Source organism: Dysidea avara, chromosome 5 (genome assembly GCF_963678975.1).
Source record: "Dysidea avara chromosome 5, odDysAvar1.4, whole genome shotgun sequence".
Lineage (NCBI taxonomy): Eukaryota > Metazoa > Porifera > Demospongiae > Dictyoceratida > Dysideidae > Dysidea > Dysidea avara.
Window position 1 is genome coordinate 2917685 of NC_089276.1, and position 17952 is coordinate 2935636.

At 38.1% G+C, this 17952-nt stretch overlaps 3 protein-coding genes across 5 annotated transcripts in view; 1 reads left to right on the top strand and 2 right to left on the bottom strand.

The window, feature by feature from the left end:
* Positions 1-17952, top strand: part of LOC136255720 (uncharacterized) — a 71873-nt gene that overhangs the window by 25732 nt on the left and 28189 nt on the right. For 2 of the 3 annotated variants that reach the window (XM_066048554.1, XM_066048557.1), the window contains exons 3-6: positions 110-595; positions 2905-3099; positions 6638-7123; positions 7267-7656. In XM_066048554.1, coding sequence (XP_065904626.1) covers positions 110-595; positions 2905-3099; positions 6638-7123; positions 7267-7656 — 1557 coding nt within the window. The remainder of the gene's footprint in view (positions 1-109; positions 596-2904; positions 3100-6637; positions 7124-7266; positions 7657-17952) is intronic. The other variant, XM_066048555.1, reaches the window with a different exon arrangement.
* On the bottom strand, positions 13822-16654 carry LOC136256752 (uncharacterized). Its single transcript, XM_066049769.1, has one exon. The coding sequence runs from the start codon at positions 16645-16647 to the stop codon at positions 14080-14082; it is 2568 nt and encodes an 855-aa protein (XP_065905841.1). The 5' UTR covers positions 16648-16654; the 3' UTR covers positions 13822-14079.
* On the bottom strand, positions 16646-17460 carry LOC136256753 (uncharacterized). The gene is made up of 2 exons (XM_066049770.1): positions 17126-17460; positions 16646-16825 (listed from the first exon to the last, which is right to left on the bottom strand). Exons 1-2 carry the CDS (start codon positions 17408-17410, stop codon positions 16751-16753), a joined length of 360 nt encoding a protein of 119 aa, XP_065905842.1. The 5' UTR covers positions 17411-17460; the 3' UTR covers positions 16646-16750.

Below are 17952 nucleotides of genomic sequence, written 5' to 3' on the forward strand. Positions count from 1 at the left end.
TTAATATTCAGCTATATACCAACTTTCAGAAATCCCCTTTTAGATCCACCACTGTAGTAGTATGATACTTGCTTGCTACTTGATATTCACTATTATGATTCTTCTTTAGTAGGTGGACAGACCTGTATCGCTGATATTGATAATGTTCAGCAAAACAGTAATAATTTCATCAGTAATGACAGAACAGTAATTGTTCCACGTCTCAACTTTACTTGTAATGGTAGGATAACCAGCATCAAGGTTAGGGTTATGCCTAATAACACTGGGACTAATTTTCCTTATATACAAGTATGGAGACAGCCACTACCTACACAGCTCTATAGTTTAGTTGATGGAGTTCAGATACAATCAAGTCACATCAGTGTTCAATCCTACCAAGAGGCTAACATTTTACTTACTGGAAATAACAGAATGCAATTTCTATCTGGAGATGTTATAGGATTTTATAATCCATCTGATTCTGGTTATGTAATTGGAGATATACGAACAGATGGATATGTGTACTATGTATTCGAAGAATCTAATGCTTCATCGCTTGATCTTGATAATGGCATCATGTCCAGTAGACGACAACCAGTGATCCAGTTCACACTTGGTGAGTCTGTATAATATAATATGTATGCACATGATATTCACAGTGCTCGAAATACCGTCCAGCAACTGGCAAGTTTCAGGATAATTCATTTTGTGGAAGTTCCAAGATAGAATATAAATGTCCGGATTAAAAAATCTGGACAATACAATTATGGTTTTCATGTATTGTACCCTATATATGTATGTATTGAATTTAATAATCACCTTGCTGCACCATTCGGCGCTTCAACATCATCATTCATAGCTGCTCCCATAGTAGCTTGTCACATTCGAGCAATTAAATTTTTGAGGTGCAAAGTATGCAGGCCCAGTATGCAAACAGGTTTGACTGGTTTTTAATTTTCTATGCATAAAGGCATGACATGGCAACAAGTAGTTCAGGGCAGATTCAGGCTATTGTAGCATTCTTCTTCATTGTTAGCAGTGCCTGCTAGTAAGAAGCAGTTAGTAGCCCAAGTGGTAGATCAAGAGGTCCCAGGTTCAATGCTCAAGCAGGGATTTTCTACTACTGTGATGTTTCCGCACAAACTTCACTCCCATTGCTCCAGCCGCTCAGCTGTAAAACTGGAAACATACTGTATGTACGTACAAGGGCACAGCTGAAAACAGCCATTGGTGTATTATTCAAAACATTATATTTACATTATCATAGAAAATAATATCGTGATTCAAGTCAACATGATGCTATTGTTAGCATGGAATTCCTTGGAATTGTATGGAAACAAGAAACTTGAAATATTTATTTTGTTTAATTACATGCTATTATGTATCATACAGTACAATAGTAGGGACATCAAAGGTGTGGGGGTAATCTGCGATATAATATAACCCAAAAATCTGCTGTGATTTTTCCTCACAACAACATGACAGTATTGGTTGGGTAAAACCAAGCCCAAAAGCATCTTCACATCGACCCAAAACGTTTCTGTCAAGTTGCTACAGAATTTTTTTTTTAATTATTCAACAGAATTTTCTACTGCTTGCTTGCCTGCCTGATGCCTTCAGTCAAGCATAGCGGAAAACTGGCTACAACTACAGCCCTAATTCCTTTGCAGAAACGTTTCTAGTTCGCTTAAGAAAAAACTTTTGGTATATTAATAAACATACAATGCTTGCGCTATTGTCTTACCTTTTATCCTTCTTTACCATGGCCATCAGTCAAGGTTCTACTGCTGAGTGTTAATAGACTACAGTACGGCTTCCATCTACCAGTGTATATTGCATCAAACTATTCGAATACACGTGGTTGCCAGTTGAAACTATTTGAACACATGCGTACGTGACTCGCTATTGATCAGAGAGAGCAACTCACGGCGAACTATATAACAATGTGTACGTCAATAAATACAGTTTATTTAGTAACAATGTTAAACCGAGTCGGGTCATCCAGGTCCTGCTCTACAGATTATTCCGGGTCTGACCCCACATGCTAAATTAATTGTATCATAGCGTAGCCCACTGATGAATGGGCGTGGCTACCATATGTCTACAGACAGTAATTTACATAAGTGGACATGACTCACAAAGAAGCAGTCTGTAAGTATGCACGAATCCATGACTACTTACGTAAATTACTGTCTGTACACATGGTAGCCATGCCCATTCATCAGTCCATAGGTATGTACGAATCCACATACATTATTGTCTGCAGGCTTATGTAGAGCCACGCCCACTGATCAGTTGTTATTGCATGAGTCATAATCTAGTATAATAATGCTGTGATTAATTCTTTTAAAATATTGTGACTGGTTTTGTGAAAAGCAGGCTATTTAGTGGTCATGAGCTTTTAAAAAAACTTCACAAACAAGTATAATAAAAAAATAGTAATTTTAAATTAGAGTGTATAGTGCAGCAATAAAAGTACTGAAACAAGCTGGATCAGAGTAGTACGTAATGTCCAAATACTGTAAAACAATAAGAAGTGAATGTCCCTACTGTGCTACACTCTTCTTATACTTGTAATTATACAAAATGCTCTTAAATACATTGTTATAAAAACTATGAAGTGCTATAGGCAGGTAAGGGCATGGTACACCATACATTTTGCTATTTCAGTGCATCAAATTTTGAAATTTCTTCTTCACATGCTGGTTGTGCTTTACATAATGTTACCTACATAGTTTCAGCTATATCTGCCATACAAATTAACTAAATTCCTGACAATTCTACGTAAGTCAGGAAATTTTCCTGAGCAGTTAAAAAAAGTATTTCAAGCACTGTATTTGTCTACATATATGTACTGTACCTCAATTAAATGCCTTTACTTATTAAAGATTGACTGCCTCTGTTCTTATTGTTTCATTTGTTTAGATATTCAATGTAATTACCTCACAATACCATACAATGGAGAGATATCATCATGTAGTTCTGGTAGTACAGGAATGGGTTATGAGGGAGACACTTGTAGTTTCACATGTAACACTGGTTATGAGCTAACTGGTAGTAATACTAGGACCTGTCAGAGTGATGGGAGCTGGAGTGGTAGTGATGATGTGTGTAGAAAAGGTATGTTACTTAATACGAAAACATCCCTTACCAAATTTTTATACATACACAATTCCCTATCCTTTGTTTATTTCTCAAGTGTACCATTCTTGAATAGGTTCCTGCAAAATATATGAAAATCTCATTGATAACATTGTTTCAAATTTCTTTTGTGCATTTAGCCTTCTTCCTACACTCCTTTCCTCATCCTACTATCTCTCCTCTTATATCTGTAATCTATAATATTATATATAAAGGCGAAAAGCCGTCTGTCTGCCTGTCTGTCTGCATTCTATTTGAGTCCACGCGTTCTTCTCACCAGTTGCTGCACATGTCGAAACGGTTTTGGCACCAAACAACACGCTCATCATCTAGGAATAAGCTAGCACTTACTGTTGATTTCAGTTCCGTTTGAATACTTCCATCCGCATTTACAACTTCCGCGTTATGTGTGAAGTGAAGCTAAAACCTTTCTTTAGCTAAGTTTATTATTGTAGCGTCACAGTGACTTCTTGTGAGTGGTTTTAGCCAGCTTCTTGTGGCTAGTTCACTTTAAAAACCGTCATGGAATAGCTCGTGGCACGGACGGAAGTGTTCAAACGGAACTGAAATCAATAGTAAATAAAATTTCTGGCTGCCGTCGTTCGTCATCTATAGCCCTAAGAAGCCTTTAAACTGGTTTTTCCCACCCACTTGGTAAACCATAAATTACCCCAGCTTACAAGTGTTAACACCATAACATAACCTCTAAGCATGTGTAAATATGTGATTGTAATAGCTGTTATTGTAAGACAGAAAGTAGGAGGGAGTGTATAAACAGTTGAATGGACTACTGAAATGGTGGAATGGGATTTTTTTTTAAATTCAATATCAGTTTTTACATCCAAATAAGTACAACTTCTCCCCTTAAGTAAACAAATAAATAGGATTCCCCTTGAAATCAGCTCTTTTAGGTTAATTCACCTCACCATAGACAAAGTTTATCAATGTAATGTACTGTAAAGTCAGTTATGAACATGCACAATAGAAGGTTATTGGGATTGCCAAGAAGATCCCTGACTTAACCCATGTTCCCAAATAATAAAAAGTTAGCTAGCTAGCTGATCAGGTGCGGTGGAGAAAGGGGGGCAAGAGCGGGCTGTAGCCCCTGTGAAAAAAATTATGGAGGGGCTTTGCATTCCTAAAATTATTCAATAGCATTATTCGAGATACTCTAATAAAGCAGTCAAGATCGATATACTCTAATAGAGCAGTCACAGTATTCTTTGAGGAGCAGTGTAGCAAGCTGCATATGTAGTTATAAATAAGGAGATATAGTCTAGTTGGTAGAGGGAAGCAGCAGGTAGCCAGCAAGTAATGACTTTTTTTTGGTCTTCGACTTACAACTAGGCCATGGCATCATCATGCTAGCCCCCAGCCCCCCTAAATGTAGGTGTCTCCGCCGCCTCTGTAGCTGATTACATGTATGCATTGTGAAAGTACACTCACTGTATAATGAACTATTCTTTTATTTATTATCAACTTTACCAGTTAGGCACTGGAGGGCGAACACAGATGGCAGAGCCTATACGAGACGTTTACTACTATCCTAGGAGCCTAAGCGAAAATCTATGGCAGTGCCACATGTACACTGAACTGAACCTTCATTAAGACAGTTTCAGACAAGTAATAAATTATTGAGTTATATTCATACAAGTGTTGTGATGAGAGAAAGTATGCTAAATGTGACCTGACTTCAGTGGGGAATCCTATTTAGTTAAGGAGAGGAGTTGTACTTATTTGGATGTAAAAAATGATATTGAACTTTTAAAAATTCAATTCCAGTATTCCACCATTCCAGTGGTCCTTTCCACTGTGTATGCACTCCCAAAGCAGGATGCTGATGATCACTTTGGTACCACCCTAAGGCTTCCAACAGGCATGTTGAGTACCATAGTGTCTGCTAATTTGCAATCAGACAATAACCAGTCAATATCCAATTATTCACCCTCCAATAACCAATTTTAGTAAACTCTGCAGGTTCACAACACTAGTTGAAGGCATTAATGTAGAGGAAAACTTGACCTACATTCCTGTCAATACCACGAACAAACAGCCAAAGCGTTTGTGCATAGAACTGTTAACTCAAAGGTCCAGGATTTGATTCCTGCCCATGACAACCTTGCAGTGCCACCTTTTCGTGACACACTTTTTCATATGTCAGCTATTGACAATGATTACTTGGCAATTTGTACATGTATCGACATGATTCACATGCGAAATGAAACGCTCATCATCTGGCTACGTCGCAAAGTTTATTACATGTTATATGTACATTCCTTAATCTGCTACAGCACATTGAAGGCCATGATGTAGAAAAAACTTCAGCTGCATTCCATTGCTAACCACACGATAAACAACTCAGCTGGTAAAGCACCGCCCTGAAGTTGCTGTGGTTACTGCTGTGTAGAGTGTGGGTTCTAATGCTGCCAGTGACAATAACTTTATTTTTCATTTTATACATCTTTTTGGTACATACTTTTTTCTAAGTCAACTCTTTTCTCATAGTAAATTCATAGCATCCTAGTATTGCTACACCGCATATGGACTGTTGGAAAAGTATACAGTAGCACATTGGATAGGTATAGGGCAGGCCAATGGGTGCATGCTCATTTGTGTGTTGTACATGTGTGTACTATTAGAGTAAGTGCCTTCTCTTTGTAATTCCAATTCTTTGTGATATGATGAAGCATATACCTGTGTATTAAGTTAATTTTTCTCAAACCTTCAATTGCTTGCAGTTAGCTACAACTGCTTTAAATACTATTGACCAGGTTATTACAGTGCCTACATGATAGGATAGCACCACATAATATGCACATGTCTTGATTTAGCTTACATGCAATTCTGCTGTTTAGTTAACTCCATGTTCACATCACTTTAACTATTAGGCTTGCATGATGGAAAAATAAGTTCATGATACCACCATACATGCTACTCAGCTTAGGACATGATTTTTAATGCTTTCTTCCTAAAGCACTGATTCATGTTATTGTGGTTAATGTGAACATGTGAAATGGTCCTATATGTAAGGCAGGTACCATGAATATAGGAATAAGGAAGGCATGGGCAGGCCAATTGGTTTGTCTGTTTGTTTCATGCACAGTAAGTGACTTGTTTTTGTAACTCCAATTTTATGTGATGTTATATAATGCTTAAATTATAGCCAGGAAGTGTGTACCTGTGTATTCTGTTAATTTTGCTCAAACCTTTGCTTGTAGTATAGCTACAACTGCCTTAATACCCTTTGTTGACTACGTTATTACAGTGCCTTCATGATAGGACAGCACCACATAATTTGCACATGTCTTGATAATAATTGGTTTAGCTTACATGCAATTCTGTTTAGTTAATCCCATGTTCACATTATTAGGCTTGCTAATGTGAAAATGTGAAATGGTTCTGCACATAGGGCAGGTACCAATGCTAGTTATAATATATGTTGTAGTTCTACCAGGATATTGGAAGCAGGGTCAATAATTTCACAAGTATGTCGATCACTGTTATGGTTTTCATTTAGGTGGACAGACTTGTATAGATGATGTTGATAATGTTCAGCAAACTGAGGATAATTTCATTAGTCCTAACAGAACAGTAATTGTTCCACGTCTCAACTTTACTTGTAATGGTAGGATATCCAACATCAGGGTTAGGATATCAACTTTTAGCACTAGGACTAATTTTCCTTATATACAAGTATGGAGACAGTCACCAACTTCACAACTCTATAGTTTAGTTGATCAAGTTCAGATACAATCAGGCCACCTCAACACTCAGTTAGCCTACCTGGAAGCTAATATTTCACTAACTGGGAGTAACAAAATACAATTTCTATCTGGAGATGTTATAGGATTTTATAATCCATCTGATTCGCGTTATGTAATTGAAGATATACAAACAGATGGATACGTGTACTATGTATTCGAAGGATCTAATGCTTCATCAGTTGATCTTAACAATGGCATCATGTCCAGTAGACGACAACCATTGATCCAGTTCACACTTGGTGAGTATTATGACAGTAAATTACTTTGCTGACAATACAGTACATACTTCAATACCGTATGTACATGATATTCATCTTTGTGTATGTACTGTACCTTTCTTAATTATCAACCACTTTTATTCTTAAATGTTTCATTTGTTTAGATATTCAGTGCAATAACCTCACAACACCATCCAATGGAGAGATAGCATCATGTAGTTCTGGTAGTATAGGAATGGATTATGAGGGAGACAGTTGTAGTTTCACATGTAGCACTGGTTATGAGCTAACTGGTAGTCCTCAGAGAACATGTCTGTCTGATGGTACGTGGAGTGGATCACCAATGTCCTGTACCATCATGGAGTGTCCCTCATCATCGCTACCAATAAACAGCATGTTGGCTGAGTCTTGTAGTAGCACATATCAGTCAATGTGCGATCTACAGTGTGAAGAGGGCTTTTTGGGTAATGGAGACCCATCATATGTGTGTGATGTGTTGAGTGATGGATCAGTAATGTGGATGGCAAGTGAAGGAGGATGGAGTTGTGAAAGGAGTAGGTTGCTATATTGTCATGATTGACTTGTCAGTGTTGTATAGCACATATGTATGATATAGAAAGGAGTCAGAAGAGATATACTACATAGTTTCACAAGTTTCATCCAATACCCAGTGTTATACTTGGCCTACAGAAACGATGTAGTGACCTTGAGTGAATGCCGAAGAAACAGCATACCTTTTTGAAATTATCCTGGTATTCTGGTACAGGTTTCGCACTCAATGTTTTTGTAATGTAAGTGTACTAACAACATTCCTCGCTGTGAATTCTTTTCAGACTCCACAGAACACGAAGAATACCGATGCCATGTAAACTTTTGTTTAGGCCTGAGTCTATTATGCTGGAGTAATTAGAAGAATGGGTATGCTGGAGTAATTAGAATAATGGGTTTGCTAAAGTAATTTTAGAATAATCAGAAGCTGTCGAGCATATTACAAGAATAATCTGCCAACTTGGTTGGAGATATCCTTGAGTACTCAAGGGATACAAATTCTGATGAAAGTAAAAATTCTGATTCATATGAAACTCAGTATACTAGATGAATAAAATATTGGAAATTTTAAAATGGGAATAGGGATCGCTGAAAAAAGCCACCAAACAGGAAGGGATCGCTGGGGTGGTAATGTAAACCACAAATCCCATTTTGACTCTCTGCCATAAATATTTAGTTACATGCTCCAGCGGTCATTTTGAAATGAGTCAAAATAGGGATTTGTGGTTTACATTACCACCCCAGCGATCCCTTCTTGTTTGGTGGCTTTTTCAGTGATCCCTATTCCCATTTTAAAATTTCCATTTTTTATTCATCTAGTTTGTGTACTTTTTATTTAATCCAGTAATAAATTTGTTTTATTGATAATGATAATTGTTGTAGATACTAGTCTCTTAGTCATGTTGTCACATTAACATCCTAATGTAGTGTTCATGAATACACACCAGATGGTGTGATACTGAGCTAGCTACCTGTCACAAGACATGGAACTCTGACAAGCATACAATTATAAGTTAAAATAGTCAGTGGTTGTGTATTTATTATTTCAGCCAAGACCGTACACAGTAAGAAGAATCACATGCAGATTTTCCATGGGTGCATGGACTACAACATTGGCTCACTGGCACACAGTAGTATAAATGATAATATAATGCTACATAATATAGTTTATGCAGCTAGAGTTTGTTGTTCATGTGCGTATTGTATCCATTTAATAGTTGTACCATGGCTGTGAGGGATTTTGCTGATATATACACCCAAAGCCCGAGGGCTGCGGGTGTATATGTCAGCAAAATCCCAAGCAGCCGTGGTATAAGTGATATATATCACTTGGAGCACACTCACCTAATAGGTGAAAGAACTAACGAGAACTCATCCTGTTTGTTTTATACAGTAGCATCTCTGAAAATCGATCATGGTTTTAAAAGCGTGGGCTAATAGCCATCAAAACGTTGTCCATACGTTAAAACATCATTAATACGTTACTATGCTTCAACACGCTATGTTAGAAAACTTGCGATTGTGGAATTGAGTTTATATTGTTATCATTTTTGTACCAAGTTAAGCCAACTAACTTTGCTATTGGGACAGTAAGTAAGTTATTATATTAAGTTAAGTACTTAGGACTGTAAGTTACTCACCTATTTCAATGTAGCAGTAGTAGTTTTGCTGTTCCGTGGTCTATTCAAAGGCTGATACGCGGTGGGTAGAAATACGCATCCACAATCGCCCAAATGATTATTTTATACCTTCGTTATCCTTTAGTAACACCAACTAGTCTATCTTAGCCTATGTACTAAGCTTAGCAACTACTACAAAAACAAGTCCCACAATACAAAGTTCTATGTCGCTCAATATAATGAGTCAAAGCGCATCAATTCTTTGAACTGGCTGGGTATCAAAGTCATTGGCAAACCGCTTTCCCATGATATTTCCCGGGTAATATGCGAGTTAAACACCAAGCGGTGCCTTTGAACGCCCACGCTAAAGTGGTATATTTGGTATATATATCACAGTGAAGAAATCTATGTTGACATGCATGTATGTATGCATGTGGCTTCCCACAAGCAATATGTGGCATCCACAAATAAATTGTTTCACACACCACATCATATACATATAGAGTTAGCCTGTAGAGTAGCTAATCTGCATGCACACACATACAGTCAGATACTGTGTGTCTGTAATGTGTATTGTAAACCATGGGTTATCAGCAGCATGAAGCCATGTTGTTTACACAATGTGGTCAGACAATTAAGGCACTCATAATCAAGACTCACGGTAGTGAGTCGCGTGGCCAGTAAAGCAGAAACACGCGCCGCAGACAATAAATGACGCGACCACTACGTGAGGATTTTACAAGAACGAACGTTGTCAAATTCGGCCTTCCTGTAATCCACCCGTCACTTACGCTATCCCTCTGAAACTCTGGAGTTGAACTCATCGTGTCACTAGTAACTACCACACAAGCAGTGAAGCAAATCCATGCCGATTGTTTCGTGATCGAGGTTGCCGACATCAAAGGGGAAGTTTCATTTTTTTTTTTTTATCGCATGCGGTTAGACGCAACCGCAGGTGTATGCCTTGCATTCCTTTGTGCATTCCGAACATTGATCGCCCTGTTATCGCTTCAGTATTCACTCAATTACCTCAAGATTCACATCATCGATTTCACCATACATGATTACCCTACAGTCATGATTTCAGCACCAAACGAAGTTTCAGTCGTCCTCAGTCGACCTAGAGGCCAAATACAAATCCCAGATTGTTGTTTTCCGCAATACTCGCTTGGCATGTAGGGCAATGTGTCTTTAAACTGTTCTGAAAGTTTCGTTCAGATTGAAACATTTGTTTTCGAGAATGGCTAGTTTGAAATTTGAATTTAGTCGCCCCCACGTCATTTGCTCTCTAAGAATTTTACTTGGAATTTAAAGAATGACGCAGAGCACAACTGCGGTCACTGGGTATTGATGAACTGGCGCTCTATGTAGTTAATCAGTACATATAGCCACCAAGAAGTGTGCTGCCATAGATTATAGTCCATAGATATAATCTATGGTGCTGCATACCATCCTTCGTTTTGAAATTAGTCGCCCCCACATAATTTGTCCTCTAAGGGCGCGGCTTAAAGAATGACACAAGAGTACAACTGCGGTTACCAGTTGTTGACACAAGCTGTGAGTAATTAGCACATGTAGCTAGCTTAAAAGGAAGTGTGCAAAATCGCCTAATACAATTGTCACCATGTATTATTGCATTTTATAGCACCCCCACACAAAATTACACGTGTAATTACAACATACAGAGGAGACACATGAATACCAAACACTTTTCACAACAATAATGTAAGAATTATACAATAATGACTGTAATATAACTGCTATATGCAAATGTCTTCCAGTGGCCCGCCATGGTAGCAAGTCTCACATGACGGCATGTATATTCATCCTAACACAATGGGAGTAACGAGTAAGTATGATGACAACAAGTTGGTATGACTCCATTTGTAGAATCCAGATGAGTGGGTGTGGCTCCAGTATGTCTAAACAGTTAACAAACATTCCTGTTATAAATAAGTGCTAGAGTTGCAATATAATAGTATCAAGACACACGGTAGTGTGTCGTGCGGCCCAAGAAGCCGGCGCACAACCCCGTGAGTATATTGACAGGAAGAAAGAAAACGCAATTTTCGCGCCTCCGTAGCTCTGTGCTGCCTTGATGAAACAAGACAAATTTTGCTGTGTACATTCCCTCCAACTTCAGTACTCCACAGTCCAAATTTGAGCGAAATCGCTTCAGGCATTCCTGAGATATGCGACTTCAAAAATTGGCTTAGTTTCTTCGTTTTTTTTTTCTTATTATTTTTCTTCCTCTTTTCGCACACTTTATACAAAAACTGCTATAAAACGCGAACGCGTTATCCGATTGCCTTGAAATTTGGCACACAGAAGGGGGGGGGGGTATAAAGGCGAATCTCGGTACCAACTTTGGCTGGAATACCATAAACAGGCAAAGAGTTATGAGCGATTATGCACGAAACATAACACCAATATGTTGTCACGCCTACAGGGTAAACCGCGTATGGGAAGAAGCTGAAAATCGGTGGGTGAATAGGTTAACTATTGAACCTCAAACCTTTTGTAGTTTGAAAGAAATCGAGCTAAAAACCAGGAAGATACAGCGAAAAAATCAACAGTGTGTAACAATTATGCAATCGAGATTAGCTAATTTTTAATTTTATTATTATTATTATTATTAACTAGGACCGGGTCACACATAACCAAGTAAATTTGTTAACATATAAAACAACTTGTATTTGCTTTGTCTAACTGTGATGTATAATAAGTATTGTAGGACCTCCATTATCCGAACATCTGTTTCAGTTCAACATTAAAAGCTTCCAGTTAAGTGAATTTGTTCAAATAAATGAAGCCCATTTGTTTATATAGAGTTATGTTCAACTACTCTAATAAAACATACACATGCTCTAATAGAATGTTCATGTAATGGAAAATACTCTAATAGGTTACACATCCCCAGTGCAGTGGTCCCTTTAATGTTCGGCCATCGATACCCAAATGTTTTGTTATTCAAACAGAAGTGACTGTTCTATTACAGTAGTTTGTTTCAGAGTGTACACTGTATGTTCTATTAGAGTATTTGAATGGAATGCTGTGTATAAATCAATCTGTTTTAACTTCCCATTATTTAATGAATTTAAAAAATAGAAGGACCACTGTACAGATAACAAGGGGAAAGCCATGTGCACAGTGTACATACACAAAATACATGGTAATATTATAAAGTTGATGTCACCAGTACCAATACAAAGACACTGAAACCTCAGTACAACTTCGTAACAATGTTAAAGTATGTTATCAAAATTATAGGGAAACAGATGGATCAACCAACACAGAGACAAACTATCATAAAAAGATTGGGAGTTATCCATCACTTAATTTTATCATATGTGCACACAACAGTCACACATTGTAAGCTAATAATGGATATTATAGCAATTTATTAAACAGTGGATCCTCAATAATCTGAACAGCACTGTTCTCAAGTTGATAAAAGTAGTAAAATTGTTCAGATTATAAACTATATGTGACCGAATTTGACAAAACAAGGCTTCCACACACATCCAATTTTCTTACTTTAACCAGCTGTAATTTGACTACTCAGCAAGCTATTGGCTTCAACTTTTCACATAGTCCTTCCATAGCATAGTACAATACCAGGTCAAACTTTGAGACTAATGGCTTACTGCTACATCACGTTATGGTACTTCAAAGTCATAAAAGTGGATGAGTGTGGAAGCCTTGTTTTGTAAAATTCAGTCACATATACAGAACCCTATTCAAATACTGTAATAGAACAAACACTTGTTCTCAAAATACCCTAATAGAACATTCATTTCTACTGTTGGGATTAGATTACAGGAGTTTGGGTTAGCGAGGATCTATACTGTCCACATACATTATAAGCTATATGCCAATAGTTTATATGATAGAATCTTAGTATGCACACTACCAACATGGCTACCCACTCCCAAAATGACTAGCTCAATACATTTACATTAGCACTGCTATTGTAGCCATCAATACTCCAATATAATTGTAAAGTGATAGGTTTATTTGCTATGGTAGCTATAAGCCATGTTTATACACAAATTAATTTCATTCTACGAAGTGTACAGAAAAGTGTATCTACAATAGATTGGTCTTAACCAGTAGTCACACATTCAAACTGCTGCAAGGTACGGTGAAAGTGATCTTTAAATAAGATGCTCAAAGCTATACTATCATTCTCTGACATGTGTGCCTATATGCACCAAATGGACAGTACTGATATGTCTAGGAAAGCTGTATACATGAAACACGAACAAGTATTATTTATAAAAAAAACTGCTTGTATCAGTGATTTTACGCACAAACTAACAAATTCACTCTAATTATAAGACGCTGCTTGTATTCATTTATCAATTAGAGTATTACAGTCTGCATGAATCTTATGTTTGATACTGTCTGTGAGCTTACATGGAGCCAAGCCCATGGCCACTAGCAAGAGTTCATAATATATAAAGAGAGGAGAGTATCCTACTTCAGTATATAGCCTGTGCATATGCATATCTCGAAGCGATGATGCAATACCTATAGTCACTTTTAATGTGTTAGGGGTCATCCATAATTTTCAGCATTTTCACAAGAGTACAGAGAGTACTCTTTTCCATAACCCCCTCCCCCCCACCTAAAAGCGTACTATTAAAAATGTTGATATCGATCATGAATTGTTGTATGTATGTCACATATGAAATTGTTTTTATAAAAAGAATTATTGTTGCTGCTTTTACACTGTAGGAAATGCAGACAGATCAATCATACAAGAAGTTATTTACATGTGTGAATTTGTGTGACAGTCTATTATACTTATTTTTTTTTAGGTCTTCCCCTTCCCAGTTTGTGATTCTTCTCAGTCTGGTGTTTCTGAAGCTGGTATCTGGTGGGATAAATTTCACCACAAACAGGACATTTTATCTCAACTTTGGACTTCTTTGACTGTGAAGTAGATTCTGATTCCTCTCGTGACCTAGTTCCACTGTGTATCAGACGTGTGTGGCGCTCCTTGTCTGCTTCACTGGTAAAAACATAACGGCATCGCATACAGCTTTCATTGGTCCCATCCTTGAGATGTTCATCGGGATTGCTGAATGACAAAGAAGACTTGAGCTGGTCAAAAGTCATGTAATGTTCAGGATTTTTTGAATCCTTTGTGATAGGAGGAAAAGACCATTTTTCCCCTACAGGCAACTTCATCAAATTGATAGCACGAACCATATTTTTGCTGCAATCACATGATCTATCATTACATACTCCTTTGCGAAAGCAAACAAAACCTCGTCGTCTGTCCATGTGCTTGATGTAATATTTCCATTCATCCAACAATTCTTCTTTCTGTTTGCAAGCTTTAATAGATTTGTTACTACTCTTTAGCATTTCTTTTACCAGATCAAAATCTTTGTACTCAGTGGAATAAGCCTCTGTTACACCTTTTGAAGTAACATGAAATCCATCATGTGTCTTACCATCCCAATAGCTGTTAAGATCTGACAGAGCCTTTTCAAAGACAAGCTTTTCCTTCTCTTCCTTTTCTGTTGGTGAAATAGTTTGATAGGCTGGTGGAACACTTTCACCCTCTGCACACGCAGACAAAGAAACACCTGCCAACCATCTGGAGCAAGGTGCCCACAGATGCTCAATGGGGTTATATCTGGATAGACCTGGAGCATGGCAGACACTGAACAACATATCATAATTGTTCTCCTTCCAAAATCTGCCTAGAAAAAACTGTGTAAGATTGGACTTGGGTGACCAATCACAACCACCATCACAAAGCAATGCTAACACTGGCCTATTCAATTCTGGATTAGCCATCAATAAGTCTGCCAGATCTCCAAGATGATCAACAATTGTCGTACTCTTCACACACCTGTTATACACCCACAGTGGCCCTGTAGAGGGAGTGTCTATGACTGTTCTTCCTATTTTGTCTGTCGTGGTTTTCCTATCAAATCCTTTAGACTTTAACAAGAAGCCATCTGGCTCAATCAAATATCCAGGCACAGGAAAATCATGATCACAATAATGTGGCATGTCATCATTGGGGAAGAAAGTTCTGATTTGGTGGTATCTGGAAACTGCTTGACCTCCTATGTGAATTTTGGCTTTGCTGTCACAAGAAAAAATGATAGCTTCATCAGGAAACTCAGCACACATCTGACGAATCACAGATGCCATTGCAAAGTACTCATGTGCATTTGTACTGGCTTTGCTAATGTCACAACACTTGACACCCACTCGCACATCCAAGCAGTCCTTGTGCCGTGAAGCTTCAATTGAACTTTCTTTTGCTGGTTTTAGGAGATTGTATATCTTTGATCGGGAGATTTTAGTCAGGCCCTCTACATTTTTTAATACGTGCTCACGGATGTCATTCAGACCGACACCACACGTAGTTGAAGTGGCAGAACGTCTTCTCATGTGGGCTGCAAATCCATGTAATTTGATGAAGTCCAACATTACAGTGAGCAACTGCGGAAACTTTGTCTGCAGTGGTATTGGGCCTGGTTGTCTGTAGAACATGATTCCTTCATTTCTTTCTGCTATGGGGTATGATTGATCATTAGAGTCTGTGTCTGATTCATCAGGTTTATCCAGAGACATCATTTCATGAACCATGCTAGGGTGAAATATCATTTCACAGTAATCTATAAGCACATAGTGCCCCTTCTCAACACCAACAAGTGGAAAATGGTCGATCAGCTGATATATAATTTCCCTGACCCTCTCTTTTCCAGAATAATCAATATCATAAACTTGGCAAACAATCCAGTCAGGAATGCAAGCTATCCCATCCTTATGGCATCTATCTTTGATGACAGGAAACAATTTCAACTGCTCAGCATTCAAGGGAAACAAGGCTCCCTTATTCGAAAACTCTAATTCATCAAGGTTAGCAATAGCTACATCCCAAGTCAGGCCAATGCTGTTATTTGACAGAAACACAAACTGCTTCCCCCCTGTCATCTTGTTAAATTTCCTCTGCTTTTGTGCTCTTATGCATGATTGTAAATTAGGTATGATATCTTCAATTGCATGTTTTGCATCGAAGAACACAGGCAATAGCATCGTCATTTTTGACAGCTTAGCTTGGCATGACTGAAGCTGCAAGGTTAAGTTTGTAGCCACCACTCTCATCCCAGCTAATTCCACCAGCCCTGTCTTCAAACTCTGTATTGATTTTTCTACATTGTTGTGCTTGACAGATACTGATGAGTTCTTTTTAATGAAGGACTGGTGACCTTTCCATACTGTTGAAAGTTCGAAATATTCATTAACAGAAATGGCAACATCAGCTAGCACCTTCATGAATTCATTGTGAGTTGTCACATCTTCTGTCAACAGATCACAAGCTGATATATTCAAATTTGTGCACATCACAGAAATGGCTATCCGTTGGCTAGTCTTCAATATGATGCATCAAATTATCATCAGTACTACAGCTTGCAACACCTGTACTAACTTGCTGAGTTACAACACTTTATACATTGTCATGAGCTTCAGCACCACTACTGACATCTTCTACTGCTGCAGTTTCTTCATTCACTGTGCTTGTCTGCAAAGAAAACAAGTTATAGGTAACTATTGTTCAATACATTGTGCAAGTCACCTATTTGTAAACACTACTTCTATAGATTAAACCGGCTACCTGGCAAGCTACAATCCCGCATGTATGAAATAGTGCTAAACCTATCAATCTAGCCATTTAGTACTGTACAGCTACATGCTTTCATTACAGTGTAAGCAGTTTTTACTAAAAGTGATCCTGGCTGTTACCCAACAAGGCCTAGTCATAGCTACCTGTATACTTAATGCACAGCTAGCTGTGGTTTTATAGCCTGTTTATATATTGTACCTTGAAAAACGAATCAATACACCTTGTCCTGTTCCGCTTCAAGTGTTGCGCAGCTTTTTTCAGTGCTGCCACATAGTGTTCTTCGCTGTCAAAAGCTCGCTCCTTCCACTCCACTTGCGCGCCCTTCACCGCATCTGCCCTCTTCATCTTCGTATCGTTCGTCACAACAACGGCGTTCACGAAATGCTGGTATTGATTAGTTGGTGACTTGTGTACACTATCTGGATGCCTAGCAAGTTCCAGAAGAAACTGCTCTGACTCGTGCTGCAACTCCCGTTCCGCCATCTTGATACTGAAAATGAATACGCATGCTAAATTATTTAGAATTATTTTTATATAGCGCTACTAATATCAACATTATTAAAAAGCGTACGTGTTGAATTTACCCCCTCCCCCCCAGCGTACGCTCTGTACGCTTGCGAAAATGCTGAAAATTATGGATGACCCCTTAGTTGGTCAGGTATCTACTCAGCATTAAGTTTCAATAACCCTTGTAGTTTGCAATAAGCAGTCCACTGATGACATTGTCAACACTGTATGTGTAACTTGATATGACATCCTAAAGAAATCAAAGGTTTACTGTATTACTTCGAGATACACACGATGTACATGATAACGATAAGTGGGTGTGGCTCACAAAAAAAATAGATTGTATATAGCAGGACTAAGTTAAAACACTTCAAAGTGAACTAATTGATCCATCGCAAACATGATCCAATCCAGATATTTGATTGCGCATCGGATGATCTAACCCTATGAAAGGGATCAGTGGACAGCTCACTGTGACTGAACACTAAATCTACAAGGCAGACATTTCAGCACAACAA